This window comes from Macaca thibetana, chromosome 10, assembly GCF_024542745.1.
Source record: "Macaca thibetana thibetana isolate TM-01 chromosome 10, ASM2454274v1, whole genome shotgun sequence".
Lineage (NCBI taxonomy): Eukaryota > Metazoa > Chordata > Mammalia > Primates > Cercopithecidae > Macaca > Macaca thibetana.
The window spans coordinates 56,268,018-56,285,650 of record NC_065587.1 but is presented as its reverse complement, the minus strand read 5'-3'; the positions used below and the strand labels follow the sequence as shown (position 1 = coordinate 56,285,650).

At 46.3% G+C, this 17,633-nt stretch overlaps 1 protein-coding gene and 1 pseudogene across 3 annotated transcripts in view; both read left to right on the top strand.

Annotated features, from left to right (window-relative positions):
* IFT52 (intraflagellar transport 52) overlaps positions 1-1,857 on the top strand; it is a 58,775-nt gene extending 56,918 nt beyond the window's left edge. For all 3 annotated transcript variants that reach the window (XM_050806529.1, XM_050806528.1, XM_050806531.1), the window contains one exon: positions 1,571-1,857. In XM_050806529.1, the coding sequence (XP_050662486.1) occupies positions 1,571-1,618 (48 nt within the window). In that variant the 3' untranslated portion in view covers positions 1,619-1,857. The remainder of the gene's footprint in view (positions 1-1,570) is intronic.
* An 81-nt stretch (positions 1,858-1,938) lies between these two features.
* LOC126963872 (60S ribosomal protein L27a-like) lies at positions 1,939-4,686 on the top strand (annotated as a pseudogene).
* Positions 4,687-17,633: the final 12,947 nt, after the last annotated feature.

The following is a 17,633-nucleotide window of genomic DNA, read 5'->3' as shown; positions in this document are numbered from 1 at the left end:
CCACTGCACTCCAACCTGGGCAACGAGTAAGACTCAAAAAAAAAAAAAAAAAAAAAAAAGTTTAAGGACTTAGGAATACATTCATGATACAGTAAATATGGGGCACGGAGAGACCAAAGAACAGTATAGAGAGAGATTCTACTTTCTTTACAGAATACACATACTCCATAGAATTATTTTGCATCATAAAAAAAGAACATAAAGATATTTATCCTTGGGGCTGGGCACGGTGGCTCACGCCTATAATCCCAGCACTTTGGGAGGCCGAGGCGGGCAGATCACGAGGTCAGGAGATCGAGACCATCCTGGCTAACACGGCGAAACCCCGTCTCTACTAAAAATACAAAAAAGTAGCTGGGCGTGGTGGTGGGTGCCTGTGTCCCAGCTACTCGGGAGGCTGAGGCAGGAGAATGGTGTGAACTCAGGAGGCGGAGCTTGCAGTGAGCTGAGATCGTGCCACTGCACTCCAGCCTGGGTGACACAGCAAGACTCCGTCTCAAAAAAAAAAAAAAAAAAATTTATCCCTGGACTGGCACAGTGGCTCATGCTTGCAATCCCAGCACTTTAGGGGGCTGAGGCAGGTGAATCATTTGAGCCCAGGAGTTCTCGACCAGCCTGGGCAACAGAAACTCCATCTCTATAAAAAAATACAAAAAATTAGCCAGGTGTGGTGGTCTGCACCTGTAGTCCCAGGAGGCTGAGGTGGGAAGATCACCTGAGCCTGGGGAGGTTGAGGTTGCAGTGAGCCGTGATCATGCCACTGCATTCCACCCTGGGTGATAGATTGAGACCCTGTCTTAAAAAAAAAAAAAAAAAAAAAAAAAAAAGACTGTTTAATTTTTATTTTCCTTCTTTATTATAATCTCTATAGTGACTGTGTCACTTTTGCAGCAAAAAAAGAGTGTTTTGTTTTTTAATGTAAGCAGGCAAAATTCAAGCTTAGGATTTTAGATGCTGAGCGGGAAGACCAATTAGTTTTTGAGCCTCTCCTGGAAGGAAGCTGGCTCTGACAGATGCTCATCTGATAATGTTTCACTCTCCACCTCTAACATGGTGCTGGAGGCTGGGGCTATAGCAGTGAACAAGATGAGTGCAGTCCTTGCTGTCCCTCTCAGAGCTCTGTGTAGTGGGAGACAGGAGTGTATGGGCAGTTACTGTGGTCTAAGTGCCATCCATGAAGGGAACCTAGACATGAGGGTTTTGATGTGGCTGCTTAGCAGTGAATGATGGGATGGGAGGTCAGGTAGGTTCCCAGCAATACTCACTCTGGTGGCATGCTAGAACAGGCACCAAGGCCAATGTAAGAAGTCTGGTGTGGTCTTTGCACCAGTGCTTTCAACTCTGTTTGTTACTCATCATGGTGGGTGGTGGGCAGTGGTCACAAGCCCTGCCCTGGTAGGGCAAAAGGATCAAAATTTGATCCTTGGGTTGGATTCAGCCCTAAAGCCAGATATTATGTATATATCCTAATTAATGAAGATTCAGGATCTCTAAATTCCAAAGCACGGAAGAGTTTACATTTCAGGCTTTATACTGAAATACTAAAATTCTATCTTATTCTCTCATCCAGGAACATGACATCGATACAAGTGAAACAGCATTCCAGAACAATTTCTGAAGACCATGCCTCTTGAAGCTTTTTCTGCCTCCTGATTCTCTCTTTATAAACTATTTTCAAATTGTTCCTCAACTTCTTATCAAAATTGTTTATACACTCTTTCCTCCATGAGCTATGAAAGGTATATGCATCTTCTATAATACCCAGATAGGTATAGGATTTTTCACAAAGTCCTTATGTAAGATACATTCCATTTTTAAAAATTAAATGTATGGTTGCATCTGTCTTTTTATACCCTATGAAACAGTCTTTCATTGCATTTTTTTTTTTCAACCCCAGTTCTGGATTTGAGTCTTTTATCAAAGACATAAATAACTTTCAAGCTTGTTGTAAATATTGTACAGCTTTCTGGACCGGTTGAAAGGATGCAACACTGGCTGGGCACGGTGACTCACACCTGTAATCCCAGCACTTTGGGAGGCCGAGGAGGGCGGATCACTTGAGCACGGGAGTTCGAGACCAGCCTGGCCAACGTGGTGAAACCTGTCTCTACTAAAAATACAAAAATTAGCCAGGTGTGGTGGCACGAGCCTGTAGTCCCAGCTACTTGGGAGGCTGAGACAGGAGAATCACTTGAATCTGGGATGCAGAGGTTGCAGTGAGCCGAGATCGCGCCATTACACTCCAGCCTGGGTGACAGTGAGACTCTGTCTCAAAAAAGAAAAAAAAAGGGTGGGGTTGCCAGGTGCAGTGGCTTATGCCTGTAATCCCAGCACTTTGGGAGGCCGAGGTGGGCGGATCACGAGGGCAGGAGATCGAGACCATCCTGGGCGACACGGTGAAACCCCATCTCTACTAAAAATACAAAAAATTAGCCGGGCTTGGTGGTGGGCACCTGTAGTCCCAGCTACTCGGGAGGCTGAGGCAGGAGAATGGCCTGAACCCGGGAGGCAGAAGTTGCAGTGAGCCAAGATCGCGCCAGTGCACTCCAGCCTGGGTGACAGAGCAAAAGTCTGTCTCAAAAAAAAAAAAAAAAAAAAAAATCCTGAATTTCAAATGATTTCTTCTTGGTAAAGCTCTGTTCATAGGCTTCCATTCTTTCCCATACTCAAACCCTAGTACACGGCTTATTCAGAGTTGCCAGCCAGGGCAGAGTACTGGGCAAGGAGGAGGCCACTCCAGGGGCAGAATTTGGGGGCTCTAGCTCAGAGCTGGGAGATAAGCAGCTAGAGGACAGGCCTGGGGAGTGCTGTGGCAGTGTGTTCCGAATACATCCCCAAAATGTATTCAACAATTGTCTCCCGACCCAAATACTCTCTTATCCTGTGGGCTTGGTGCTCCTCCCATTGAGAGATGGGGTCTCTGTTCCCTCCTCTGAATCTTTGAATCTGGCACCGTGGCAGAAGTGATGCTGGCGACCTCTGAGGCTAATTCATAAAAGGCTATACAACTTCTGCCTGATTCTCTTGGGACATTCACCTTTAGAGCACAAGACTCCATTTAAGAAGTCCAAGGCCATGTGGATAGGCCGTGGATAGGTGTTCTGACCAACAGCCAGAGATCTCAGTCTATATCAGCATCTTGGTATAGATCACTTGCCAAACATGAATGATACCACCTCCAGATGACTCCTGGCCCCAGCCATCAAGCACCTCAGCCTTTTGCCATCCCAACTGAGGCCCCAGATGTCATAGAGCAGAGACAAGCCATCCATGCTGCATTCTTTCTGAATTCCTGACTCCCAGAATCTATGAATATAATAAAATGGGAGTGAAGGTGTGCCCTCACTGCCATTTTGTTATATTTGTTTTTATTTTTATTTTGATTTTTTTGTTTTGTTTTTTTGAGACAGGGTCTCATTCTGTCTCCCAGGCTGGAGTGCAGTGATGTGATCCTCAGCTTACTGCACCCTCCGCCTCCCAGGTTCAAGTGATTCTTCTGCCTCAGCCTCCCCAGTAGCTGGGATTACAGGCACATGCCACCATGCCTGGCTAATTTTTTGTATTTTTAGTAGAGACAAGGTTTCACTATGTTGACCAGGCTGGTCTCAAACTCCTGACCTCAAGTGATCTACCTGCCTCGGCCTCCCAAAGCGCTGGGATTACAGGCATGAGTCACTGCTCCCAACCTTGTTTTTGATTTTTTCGAGACAGGGTCTTGCTCTGTCTCGAAGTACATTGGTGTGATCATAGCTCACTGTAACCTCAACCTCCTGGACTCGAGCGATCCTCCTGCTTCAGCTTCCCGAGCAACTGGGACTACAGGTATATGCCACCATTCCCAGCTAATTTTAAAAAATGTATTTTGGGTCTTTCGTCTGAGCCACCAACATGCCATCCAGACTGAGGAAGACCCAGAAACTTTGGAGCCATATGAGCCACGGCCACAGCTGCAAAGGCAAGCTCCAGAAGCACCCCGGAGGCCACGATAATGCTGGTGGAATGCATCACCACAGGATCAGCTTCAACAAATACCACCCAGGTTACTTTTAGAAAGTTGGTATGAGGCATTACCACTTAAAGAGGAACCAGAGTTTCGGCCCAACTTGCAGCCTTGACAAATTGTGGACTTTGGTCAGTGAACAGACACAGGTGAATGCTGCTAAAAACAAGTCTGGGGCTGCTCCCATCATTGATGTGGTGTGATTGGACTACTACAAAGTTCTGAGAAAGGGAAAGCTCCCACAGGAGCCTGTCATCATGGAGGCCAAATTCTTCAGCAGAAGAGCTGAGGAGAAGATTAAGGGTGTTGAGGGAGCCTGTGTCCTGGTGGCTTGAGGCCACATGGAGGGAAGTTCATTAAAAGGTAACTACTTAAAAAAACACACACACAAAACAAATAGGCCGGGCGTGGTGGCTCACGCCTATAATCCCAGCACTTTGGGAGGCCAAGAGGGGCGGATCACCTGGTTGGGAGTCTGAGACCAACCTGACCAACATGGTGAAACCCCCCATCTCTACTAAAAATACAAAAAATTAGCCAAGTGTAGTGGAGTAGTCCCAGCTACTCGGGAGACTGAGGCAGGAGAATCACTTGAACCCGGGAGGCAGAGGTTGCAGTAAGCCGAGATCTCACCATTGCACTCCAGCCTGGGCAACAAGAGTGAAAATTCTGTCCCAAAAAATAAATAAGCTTTTTAAAAATTATATATATATATATATATATATATATATATATATATATTTTTTTTTTTTTTTTTTTGGTGGGGGGAGCTGGGCATAGTGGCTCATGCCTGTAATCCCAGCACTTTGGGAGACCAAGGTGGGACGATTGCTTGAGCCCAGAAGTTTGAGACCAGCCTGGGCAACATAGCAAGACCCGGTCCATCTCTATTTATTTATTTTTATTTGAGATGAAATTGCAGACATCATAGTACTTTACCCCTAAAATAAATCAATACCTATGGAAATAAATATTGCCGAGGCTGGTCTTAAACTCCTAACCTCAAGCGATCCTCCCACTTTGGCCTCCCAGAGTGCTGGGATTACAGGCATGAGTCACTACACCTGGCCTTAAAATGGCAGTTGTAAGCCACTGATTTGGAGTAATTTGTTATAGAGCAATAGATAACTAGAATAAACACCTATAATCTTACAAGGAACTTTCTGGTTCTATCTGAATCTAATCCAACTTCCACTTTCACTTTTCGAAAGGATAACTGAGGTCTAGTTGGGGAAGAGACTGGCAATCTGCCTACTAACCAGGAGTTTCTCCCACCACGCCCTCCTGACCAAGAAGGTGCCTTGGAGGAAGCAAGGCCTGTTCTACCACAGGGTCAGTAGGCTTTTCGCCTTCATCCACAGATGGCTTGTGGCAAGGATATATTTTTTTGTCCAATTTATGTGAAAACTTTGAATCTAATTGTGTGTTCTGTGAATTGGGGTAATGGTTATTGTTTATCGAGCATAAGCCAAGTTTTATATTCTACAATGCAAACAGGTACCTGTTTCTCAATAAAACTGTTTACATTCAAAAAAAACTTTGAGGGCTGTGCATGGTTGCTCACGCCTGTAATCCCAACACTTTGGGAGGCCAAGGTGGGCAGATCACTTGAGGCCAGGAGTTCAAGACCAGCCTGGCCAACATGATGAAACCCTGTCTCTACTAAAAATACAAAAAAAAAAAAAAAAAAAAAAGCCGTGCCTGGTGGTGCACGCCTGTAATCCCAGCTACTCAGGAGGCTGAGGCAGGAGAATCCATTGAACCCAAGAGGCAGAGGTTGCAGTGAGCCAAGATCGCATCACTGCACTCAAGCCTGGGCAACAGAGCAAGACTCCGTCTGAAAAAAAAAGAAAACCCACTTTGAAACAGAAAAGTGTCCATCCTGGCTAACACGGTGAAACCCCGTCTCTACTAAAAAATACAAAAAACTAGCCGGGCGAGTTGGCAGGCGCCTGTAGTCCCAGCTACTTGGGAGGCTGAGGCAGGAGAATGGCGTAAACCCGGGAGGCAGTGAGCTGAGATCCGGCCACTGCACTCCAGCCTGGGTGACAGAGCGAGACTCCATCTCAAAAAAAAAAAAAAAAAAAAAAAGAAACAGAAAAGTGTAAAGAATAGTACATTAAACACCAGTGTGCCCATCAAACTTAAAAAAAATTGTTAACATAGTGCCATATATGCTTTCCTTATGTATTTTACATTTCTTTTTGTTTTTTTTTTTACATGTAGACCTTTTTGTTTTCTTTTTTTTTTTTACATGTAGACCTTAAAATCCCAGTGTATACGCCAGGCACAGTGGCTTATGCCTGTAATCCCAGCACTGGGAGGCCAAGGCGGGCAGATCACTTGAGGTCAGGAGTTCAAGATCAGCCTGGCCAACATGGCAAAACCCTGTCTATACTAAAAATGCAAAAAGTAGCCGGGCGTGGTGGTGGGTGCCTGTAGTCCCAGCTACTCGGGAGGCTGAGGCAGGAGAATCGCTTGAACCCGGGAGGCAAAGGTTGCGGTGAGCCGAGGTTGTGCCACTGCCCTCCAGCCTAAGCTGACAGAGCAAGACTCTGTCTCGGGAAAAAAAAAAAAAAAAAAAATCCCAATGTATGTATAATCTTTTTTTTTTTTTTTTTTTTTTTTTTTTTTTGAGACGGAGTCTCGCTCTGTCGCCCAGGCTGGAGTGCAGTGGCGCGATATCGGCTCACTGCAAGCTCCACCTCCCGGGTTCACGCCATTCTCCCGCCTCAGCCTCCGAGTAGCTGGGACTACAGGCGCCCGCCACCACGCCCGGCTAGTTTTTTGTATTTTTAGTAGAGACGGGGTTTCATCATGTTAGCCAGGATGGTCTCGATCTCCTGACCTCGTGATCCACCCGCCTCGGCCTCCCAAAGTGCTGGGATTACAGGCTTGAGCCACCGCGCCCGGCCAATCTTTTTTTTTTTTTTTTTTTTTTTTGACAGAGTCTTGCTCTGTCACCCAGGCTGGAGTGCAGTGGCACAACGTTGGCTCGTGGCAACCTCCGCCTCTTGGGTTCAAGCGATTTTCCTCCTGAGTAACTGGGATTACAGCGTGAGCCACTGCCCCCGGCCTGTATAATCTTTTTTTTTTTTTTTTTTTGAGACAGAGTCTTGCTCTGTCGCCCAGGCTGGAGTGCAGTGGCGCCATCTCGGCTCACTGCAAGCTCTGCCTCCTGGGTTCAGGCCATTCTCCTGCCTCAGCCTCCTGAGTAGCTGGGATTACAGGCACACACTACCATGCCCAGGTAATTTTTTGTATATTTAGTAGAGACGGGGTTTCACTATGTTGGCCAGGCTGATCTCGAACTCCTGACCTCCTGATCTGCCCGCCTCACCCTCTCAAAGTGCTGGGATTACAGGCGTGAGCCACCTCATCCGGCCTTGTATAATCTTTTTTACCAAACATTTGAAATGAAATTGCAGACATAATAGTATTTTACCCTTAAATACCTCATTGTATAACAATAATGCCATTATCACTTCTATTACTTTTTTTTTTTTTTTTTTTTTTTTGAGACAGAATCTCGCTCTGTTGCCCAGGCTAGAGTGCAGTGGCGCGATCTCCACTCACTGCAAGCTCCGCCTCCCAGGTTCACGGCATTCTCCTGCCTCAGCCTCCAGTGTAGCTGGGACTACAGGCGCCTGCCACCGCACCCAGCTAATTTTTGTATATTTAGTAGAGACGGGGTTTCACCGTGTTAGCCAGGATGGTCTTGATCTCCTGACCTCGTGATCTACCCGCCTTGGCCTCCCAAAGTGCTGGGATTACAGGCATGAGCCACTGTGCCGGGCCTATTACCTAATGTTTAATGCATTTTCAGACTATCCCCTAATTGCCCCCAAAATGTGTTTTATAGATGTTTTTTCAAGCGAGGATTTAGTCAGGGTTCACACATTGTATTTGACTGTCTCTTTAAATCCAGAACAGTCTCCCTATCTCTTTTCTTTTTTAAATGATTTTTTTTTTTCACAGACAGGGTCTTGCTCTGTTACCCAGGATGGAATTCAGTGGCGCAATCATAGCTCACTGAAGCCTCGACTTTCTGGACTTAAACGATCCTCCCACCTCAGCCTCCACAGTAGCTGGGACTACAGGTGTGCGCCACCATGTCCAGCAAATTCTTTAATTTTTTGTAGAGACAGGGTCTCACTGTGTTGCCCAGGCTGGTCTGGAACTCCTGGGCTCAAGTGATCCTCCCACCTTGGCCTCCCCAAGTATTTGGTTTACAGGCATGAGCTACTGCTCCTGACCAGATACTGATGTTTTGAAAAGACCAAATTAGGTGTCTTGCAGAATATCTCACATTCTGGATTTATCTCATTGCTTCATCATAGTGTCTATTAACTTGTTCCTTTATCTCCTTTATTTCCTGTAAACTGAAGTTAGGTCTGAAGGCTTGACTGAATTAAACATTTTTGGCAAGAATATTTCATAGGTGGTGATGTCAGATTAGTTTTTATTAGTAAGATTAAGCTTAATCAACTCGCTAAAGTGGTGAGCGAGGGTGTTTTTAAATTCAAACGAGCCACAAAAATGCCCCTTTATCCCAGCTGCTATTCACTATGTGCACAAACTTCCTGGTACATAAGATCGTGAAAATGAAAAATAGCCGACTTGAACAAGTGTTCCAACTTCACTCTTAAAAATAAAAAAGCAACGACAATCAAAAACCAAAAACAAAAAAAGAAAACATATATACCAGTCCTGGCAGATAACGGTGTAAAAATAACTGGAGATCGCACCACTGCACTCCAGCCTGGGCAACAGAGCGAGACTCCCGTCTCAAAAACAAAAAACAAAACCCTCTGATCCGAGTTTTCGGGGAGACTAATTTGAGTAATAATATAACTCCGGTCTTCCGCACAGCCCGTTCCGCGCGTGAATTACTATTTCTCCACTGCAATTGCCCTGTCTTGATAAATCGGTAGTGTTCAGGCAGAGGGCAAGATGAAACCACTTGGGCAACCTTACAGGGCTGCCCTTCCGCAGCTCACAATCTAATTGCTGAGAGAAATTAACCTAGTAAGAGCTGCAAACTGGACACCGAGCATGCAGTGTGAGGAGCTGGTCCAGAGCCTCTGAGCCACACTGGGAAGTCAGGGACGGTTCAGGGCCGGGGGCGACACAATGTCCGAAGCCTGCGACGTCCCGCCCTTGCTCCCTCTCATCCCTGCGACTTTCTTTCATCCGTCCTCCACACGAAAGAGACGACGCCTCCGAGAAGAAGGCTCTGGGACGCGGGACTGGCTAGAGCTCCAGAGCCCCAGTAGCCCGGCTCAAGATCCCCTGCGCATAGGCGCCCCACGGTGACGTCAGGGACGCGACTCCCGCGATGCCCCGCGAGCCGTCTGATCCCAAGCGCGGGCTCAGACTGGGATCTCGGAGTTCCTCTGCGCCTTCCTGACGGTGCGTTCTGGCGGCCTCGGGCGCGGGCGCTGCGATCGGACAGCCTGGAGCCTTTGGCCTCGATTTACATGGGAGGCCCCTCGAAACAGGGCACGTCACTTGCCCCCGGTCACCTGCGGACGGGGAGACTCTCGGGTTGACTCCAAGGCCTGACATTCCCCTCCGGTTTTCACCAAGGAGGATGAGGATGTTGTCAGGAGCTGCGGCAAGGCTGGAGGAGCTTGCGGTTGGGTCCACCCGCCTCTGGACAGGCCTTAGCATTCACCCGCAGTTTCTCCCTGACTTTGAACCCAAACTCCCTACCCCTGCAAGTCCTTCCCTGTTTGATTGCTGAACTGCAAGTGACGGAAGAATTAAGTGTTGGCGAAAGCTGATGCTTCAGGGGGTGCAGGGTAGAGGTCAGGGGTGGGGGCCTCGCCTTGTCCCTGTGGTGTGTATAATGTAGCCCAGGGTCCTGGCACTGAGTCTCATCAGGAATGCAAGGGATTTGGATTAGATGGTTTCTTAGAGAGTAAATTATCCCCCTATGCAACTGCATACCTAAGGAAACCGCTAGGGCTGGCATGAGCCTGGAAAAACCCAGGAAGAGTTAATAGCCCTGTCCTTTAGTCAATGGCCCCACACTTCTTCCAGTGACTCAGAAGGGGCCCCTGGAGTCAGGCAAATGGAACATACCTATCATGCACCAAAACGTCCTTGTGTCTCCTTGTATCCTCTCCACAACCATTGTTACTTTAGATTGGTTTCTGTCACTTTAGATTTGTGTGTAATTTATAGAGTTTGTTTTTTTGGGTTTTTTTTTTTTTTTTTTTTTTTTTTTTTTTTTTTTTTTTTTTTTTTTTGAGGCATAGTCTCACTCTGTCACCCAGGCTGGAGTGCAATGGTGTGATCTGGACTCACTGCAACCCTGCCTCCCAGATTCAAGTGATTCTCCTACCTCAGTCTCCCAGGTAGCTGGGATTACAGGTGCGAGCCACCGCGCCCGGCCTAGAGTTTTATATAAATAGTCTTATAGGCCGGGCATGGTGGCTCACACCTGTAATCCCACCACCTTGGTAGGCCTAGGTGGGTGGATCACTTGATGTCAGGAGTTCGAGACCAGCCTGACATGGCGAAACCCCGTCTCTACTAAAAACACATAAATTAGCCGGGTGCGGTGGCTCTTGCCTGTAATCCCAGCTACCTGGGAGGCTGAGGCAGGAGAATCACTTGAACCTAGGAGGTGGAGGTTGCAGTGGGCGGAGATCATACCACTGCACTCCAGCAGGGGTGACAGAGAGAAACTCGGTCTCAAAAAAAAAAAAAAAAAAAATTAGCCTGACATGGTGGTGTGTACCTGTAGTTCCAGCTACTCAGGAGGCTGAGGTAGGAGGATGGCTTGAGCCTGGGAGACAGAGGCTGCAGTGAGCCGAGATGGCTCCACTGCCCTCCAGCCTGGACTATAGAGCCAGACTTTGTCTCTAAAAAATTTAAAATTAAAAAAAAGATCGCCGGGCGCAGTGGCTCACGCCTGTAATCCCAGCACTTTGGGAGGCCGAGGCGGGTGGATCACCTGAGGTCGGGAGTTCAAGACCAGCCTGACCAACATGGAGAAACCCCATCTCTACTAAAAATACAAAATTAGCTGGGCCTGGTGGCACATGCCTATAATCCCAGCTACTAGGGAGGCTGAGGCAGGAGAATTGCTTGAACCTGGGAGGCGGAGGTTGCGGTGAGCCGAGATTGTGCCATTGTACTCCAGCCTGGGCAACAAGAGTGAAACTCCGCCTCAAAAAAAAAAAAAAAAAAATCATACAGTATGTTCTCTTTTGCTTCTTTTAGCACAGTTTGTAATATTTATATATATATATATATATATATATATATATTTTTTTTTTTTTTTTTTTTTGAGACGGAGTCTTACTCTGTTGCCCAGGCTGGAGTGCAGTGGCGCGATCTCGGCTCACTGCAAGCTCCGCCTCCCGGGTTCACGCCATTTTCCTGCCTCAGCCTCCTGAGTAGCTGGGACTACAGGCGCCTACAACCGCGCCCGGCTAATTTTTTGTATTTTTAGTAGAGACGGGGTTTCACCGTGGTCTCGATCTCCTGACCTTGTGATCCGCCCGCCTCGGCCTCCCAAAGTGCTGGGATTACAGGCGTGAGCCACCGCGCCCGGCCGTAATATTTATATTTTATCAATAATTTATTCCTTTTGTTGAGTAAAATTCCACTGTATGGATAGATTTGTTTTTTATCTATAATTTGTTTATCCAGTCACCTGTTGACATTTAGGTTGTTTCCAGTTTGGGATTGTAACAAACAAAGCTATCTAAAAGCTTTGTGTGGAGATATGTATTCATTTTTCTTGGAGTGGCTAGGTGATATGATAGGTGTATATTTAAGGTTTTTTTTTTGTTTGTTTGTTTGTTTTTTTGAGACAGTTTCCCTTTGTTATCCAGGCTGGGGTGCAGTGGTGTGATCTCGGCTCACTACAACCTCCACCTCTCGAGTTCAAGTGATTCTCCTGCCTCAGCCTCTTGAGTAGCTGGGATTACAGGTGCGCATCACCGTGCCCAGCTAACTTTTTTGTATTTTTAGTAGAGACGGGGTTCCACTGTTGGTCAGGCTGGTCTCAAACTCCTGACCTCGTGATCTGCCCACCTCAGCCTCCCAAAGTGCTGGGATTACAGGCGTGAGCCACCGCCCCTGGCCCTATTTAAGTTTTTAAGAAACAGTTTTCAGGCTGGGCATGGTGGTTCACGCCTGTAATCCCAGCCTTTGGGAGGTTGAGGCAGGCAGATCACGAGGTCAGGAGACCAGCCAGTTCGAGACCACCCTGGCCAACATGATGAAACCCCGTCTCTACTAAAAATACAAAATTAGTCATGTGCCTGTAGTCCCAGCTACTTGGGAGGCCGAGGCAGAAGAATTGCTTGAACCTGGGAGGCAGAGGTTGCTGTGAGCCAAGATCGTGCCACTGCACTCCAGCCTGGGTGACACAGCGAGACTCCATCTCAAAAAAAAAAAAAAAAAAAAAAAGAAAAAGAATTTTCAAAGTGGTTGTACATTCCCACCAGCAGTATTTGAGAATTCTAATTGCTCCCCATCTTCATCAACATTTGGTATAATTAGTCTTTTTTAATTTTAGCCATTCTAATAGGCACGCAAATCTCATTGTGGTTTTAATTTACATTCCCCTAATTACATGGTATTGAGCATCTTTTCATGTGCTTTTGCCACTGGATATAGGATTTGCAGGTGGATCAGATACGTGATGTGAGAGAAGAGTCAAGAATAATTTTGAACCCTTGCCAGTCCCTGAGTACTTCCTAATCCCCCCTCCTCCTTGCCATGCGCTGGCTATTTCCTGTGCCATTCCCTGCATTGCAAATTCCTAAATCATCCAGCTCTAAAGAGCCTTCAGTGATCCTGTTGGGTGGGCACTCACAGTCCTGGCAATTGATCTTCACCTGTACAAAGCTAATTTTCCAGTCATTATCTTCTGTACCAGTTGGTGAGCTTCCTGAGAATATGGATGGTTGGATTTTCTCATTATGACTAACCTCTCGTTGTAGCCCAGACTCAGACTTTCAGTATACATCACAAATGGTACTCTCCAATCTAATACCAAGTTGTGGATGTTTTGCTTCAAGCTACCAGCCCTTAGCTGTGTGATCAGTGCAATTTACTTAATATCTCTGTGTCTTAATTTGTTTGTTAAAATGTTAGCTGCCACACAGAGTAATAAACATTAAATGCAAAATAAGCCAGCACAGTGGCTCACGCCTGAAACTCCAGCAAGTAGGGAAACTGAAATGGGAGGATTGAACCCAGGAGTTTGAGCTTGTTTGAGCCCAGGAGTTTGAGGCTACAGTGAGCTATGATGGCACCATTGCACTGCAGCTCCCCAGATTGGAGTGCGGTGGTGCCATCATAGCTCACTACAGCCTCGAACCAGAGTGAGACCTCATCTCTAAAACAAAAAAGGCAAAATGAATGTAAAACTCTTAATATGGGGCCAGGCACATAGTGTCTTCCCTAGGAAAATCATCCTGTTATTCTTTTTTTTTTTTTTTTTTTTTTTTTTTGAGACAGAGTCTCGCTCTGTCGCCCAGGCTGGAGTGCAGTGGCCGGATCTCAGCTCACTGCAAGCTCCGCCTCCCGGGTTCACGCCATTCTCCGGCCTCAGCCTCCTGAGTAGCTGGGACTACAGGCGCCCGCCACCTCGCCCGGCTAGTTTTTTGTATTTCTTAATAGAGACGGGGTTTCACCGTGTTAGCCAGGATGGTTTCGATCTCCTGACCTCGTGATCCGCCCGTCTCGGCCTCCCAAAGTGCTGGGATTACAGGCTTGAGCCACCGCGCCCGGCCATCATCCTGTTATTATCTTTTTCTTTTTTTTTTTCCGAAACAGGGTCTCACTCTTATCACCTAGCTCGGAGTGCAGTGGCGAGATCTGGGCTCACTGCAACCCCTGCCTCCCAGGTTCGAGCAATTCTTGTGCCTTAGCCTCCCGAGTAGCTGGAACTACAGACGAGCAGCACCACACCTGGCTAATTTTTGTATTTTCAGTAGAAATGGGGTTTCACCATGGTGGCCAAGCTGGTCTCGAACTCCTAGCCTGAAGTAATCAGCCCACCTTGGCCTTCCAAAGTGCTGGGATTACATGTGTGAGCCACCTTGCCCAGCCAAGCTGTTATTATTTTCTGATCTGAATACTTTGATAGTCCATTTCTGGAACTCAAAGATAGGTGCTTTGCAAATGGTTATTAATGTAATCACAATCTTTTGAGTAGTAAAAGCAGACATTGGGGGCCGGGCACAGTGGCTCACGCCTGTAATCCCAGCACTTTGGGAGGCTGAGGTGGGTGGATCACTTGAGGTTAGGAGTTCTAGACAAGCCTGACCAACATGGCGAAAACCCATCTCTACTAAAAATACAAAATTAGCCTGTAATCCCAGCTACTTGGGAGGCTGAGGCAGGAGAATTGCTTGAACCCAGGAGACGGAGGTTGCAGTGAGCCAAGATCACAAGCCATTGCACTCCAGCCTGGGCAATACAGAGCAAAACTCTATCTAAAAAAAAAAAAAAAAAAAAAAAAAGCAGGCATTGAATTAGTTTGATTCCTTGAATCAAGTAATTGAATTGCTTTCCCTCCTCCTTCCATTGAGATCCACACTGTTGTAGAAAGTGTCCCTTTCCAGGCCGAGTCCTTGGCCTCGTATGCCTATATGGCCACTTGTTTGCTATTGTGTCTCTGTTCTCTATACTGATGCCCTGGAGGTGGGACAGAAGTGTCTGAAAAACATCCCTTTGTTTCAAAATCTCTCTCTCTCATTTTTAGTAGAGACGAGGTCTAGCTGTGTTATCCAGGCTGGTCCTGAACTCCTAGCCTCAAACGATCCTTTCACCTTGGCCTCCCAAAGTGTTGGGATTACAGGATTACAGGTGAGCCACTGCACCCAGCCAACAGTTGTATGTAATAGTTTAAGGAGACTTGGTATTTAGGTTTTGATTTAACAAAATTTTTTATACAGACAGGGGGTATCACTATGTTGCCCAGGCTGGTCTCGAACTCCTGGCTTTACGCAATCCTCCCACCTTGCCCTCCCAAAGTGCTGGGATTATTACAAGTATGAGCCACTGCACCTGACCCCAAATCTCTTTTTGAGACAGTCTCGCTCCGTCACCCAGGCTGGAGTGTGGTGGCACAATTCGGACTCACAGCAACCTCCTCCTCCTGGGTTCAAGCGATTCTCGTGCCTCATCCTCCCGAGTAGCTGAGACTACAGGTTCGTGCCACCATGCCCAGCTAATTTTTGTATTTTTAGTAGATATGGGGTTTCACCATGTTGTCCAGGCTGGTCTCGAAGTCCTGACCTCAGGTGATTCGCCCACCTTGGCCTTCTAAAGTGCTGGGATTACAGGCATGAGCCACCGTGCCCAGCCTGAATCTCTTTTGATGTCCCATATTTTATGAGATACAATTCAAACTGTAGCATTCCCAGTTTTCTCATTTGAGGTCCAAGCCTAACTCTCCAGCCCAAATGTTAGCTTTGTAACATTGCATCCACTCAATTTAAACGGAATGTGTAAAACCCCTTCCATGAGTACCTACCAGAAGCCAAGCTATAGTAAAGGTCTGAAGCTTAAAATGTGCACAGGCTGTCCTTTCTCTTGAGAGAGAAGTAAAATAGTGGGTGGAGGAAGTGCAATGAGGACAAGAATGATAAAGAGGATGCTCTGGAGGTGGAGGGGGAAGGCGCCAGCCAGAAGGGCCATGTGATTCTACTTACTATCAATCAGTGTTTGGTGTCCAAACTGGTGCTGGGCCCTGAGCATTTAATAAGTTGATTTGATCCTTATCTTCCCAACACTGGGTCAGGCCTGGGTCTGGAGCCCGGGTTGGGGCAAACTGTGGAATAACCAAATACCTGGAGCCTCCCTGTCCAAGCAGGGCGTGTTCAGGAAAAGTTTCCCAGCAGAGGTAAAGTTTGTATGTTATTAGTCCAGAGTCCAGGGACCACTCCCAGGTGTGGTTGCACCGGGAACACTAGGAATCCTCTCTTCAGGGGATATCTGTTGCTATGATGATAAGTGGAGAGGAAATGTGTGGAGATCATCAGATTCCATCTGGCACCAGCATGATCTCCCTGCTGCCTGACTCACAGCACTGACTCCAGGCTCCTTTGGCTCTAGGGCATTGGCTAACTGGCCCCAGTTCCAGGTTGCAAGTGGACTCTGCAGCTGTTCCCTGCCTCTTGCTTTGGGTAGATACCTTGCCCAAGCTGTCAGGTCCTGCCTCTCCCTGAAATCGGACGACTAATGTGTGGGCCTCAAAGGATAAGAGTGAGGGCACCTGAAGAATTACAGTGGTAATAATAGTTAACAGTAATATAGTTCTTTTATTGCTGGGTGCAGTGGCTCACTCCTATAATCCTAGCACTTTGGGAGGCCGAGGTGGGTGGATTACCTGAGATCAGGATTTCAAGACCAGCCCGGAGAAACCCATCTCTACTAAAAATACAAAAATTAGAGCGTGGTGGTGTGCGCCTATAACCCCAGCTACTTGGGAGGTTGGGGTTATTGAGACAGAGTCTTGCTCTGTTGCCAAGGCTGGAGTGCAGTGGCATGATCTCGGCTCACTGCAACCTCTGCCTCCCGGGTTCAAGGGATTCTCCTGCCTCAGCCTCCCGAGTAGCTGGGGCTACAGGCGCACGCCGCCACACCTGGTTAATATTTTATATTCTTACTAATATTAAGATTAAATTTAATTTTATATTTATATAAATATATTTTATATTTATGTAAAATACATAAATTTATATTATATAAATATAACATAAATTTTATATTTATATAACATATTTTTTGTATTTCTATAACAATTTTTATATTTATATAAAATATAATATTTTATATATTTTATATTTATGTAAAATATATTTTATATAAATATATATTTATATTTTTATAAATTATAAAATTTTATAAATTATAAACATATTTATATTTGTATAAAATACGATATTTTATATTTGTATAAAATATGATATTTTATATTCTTGGCCAAGCTGGTCTCAAACTCCTGATCTTAGGTGACTCACCCACCTCAGCTTCCCAAAGTGCTGGGATTACAGGCGTGAGCCACTGCGCCTGGCCAATATAGTTCTCATTATGTGCCAGGAACTGTTTTTGGTGCTTTACACATATGAATTTATTTAATCCTATAACTACCTACAAAGTAGGTACCAGCATAGTGATTAAGAGCATAGACTCTAGAACCAGACAGGCCAGGTTTGAATCCCTGCTCTGCCATTTACTAGCAGTGTGACCTTGGGGAAGTCTGTGCCTCAGTTTCCCCATCTGCTAAAAGAGGATAATCCCAGTATCTACCTCATAGAGTTGTTACGAGGATTAAATGAGTTACAATTTATAAACAGAATAGTGGCTGGTAAAAACTATCTAAAACTTTGATAAATCTAATTTTTCCAGGTGAGAAAACTGAGGCACAGAAGAGTTAGGTAATTGGCTGGGCATGATGGCTCATGCCTGTAATCTCAGCACTTTGGGTGGCTGAGTCGGGTGGATCACCTGAGATCACGAGTTCAAGACCAGCCTGGCCAACATGATGAAAACCTGTCTCTACAAAAATACAAAATTTAGCTAGGCATGGTGGCATGCTCCTGTAGTCCTAGCTACTCGAGAGGCTGAGGTGGGAGAATCATTTGAACCCAGGAAG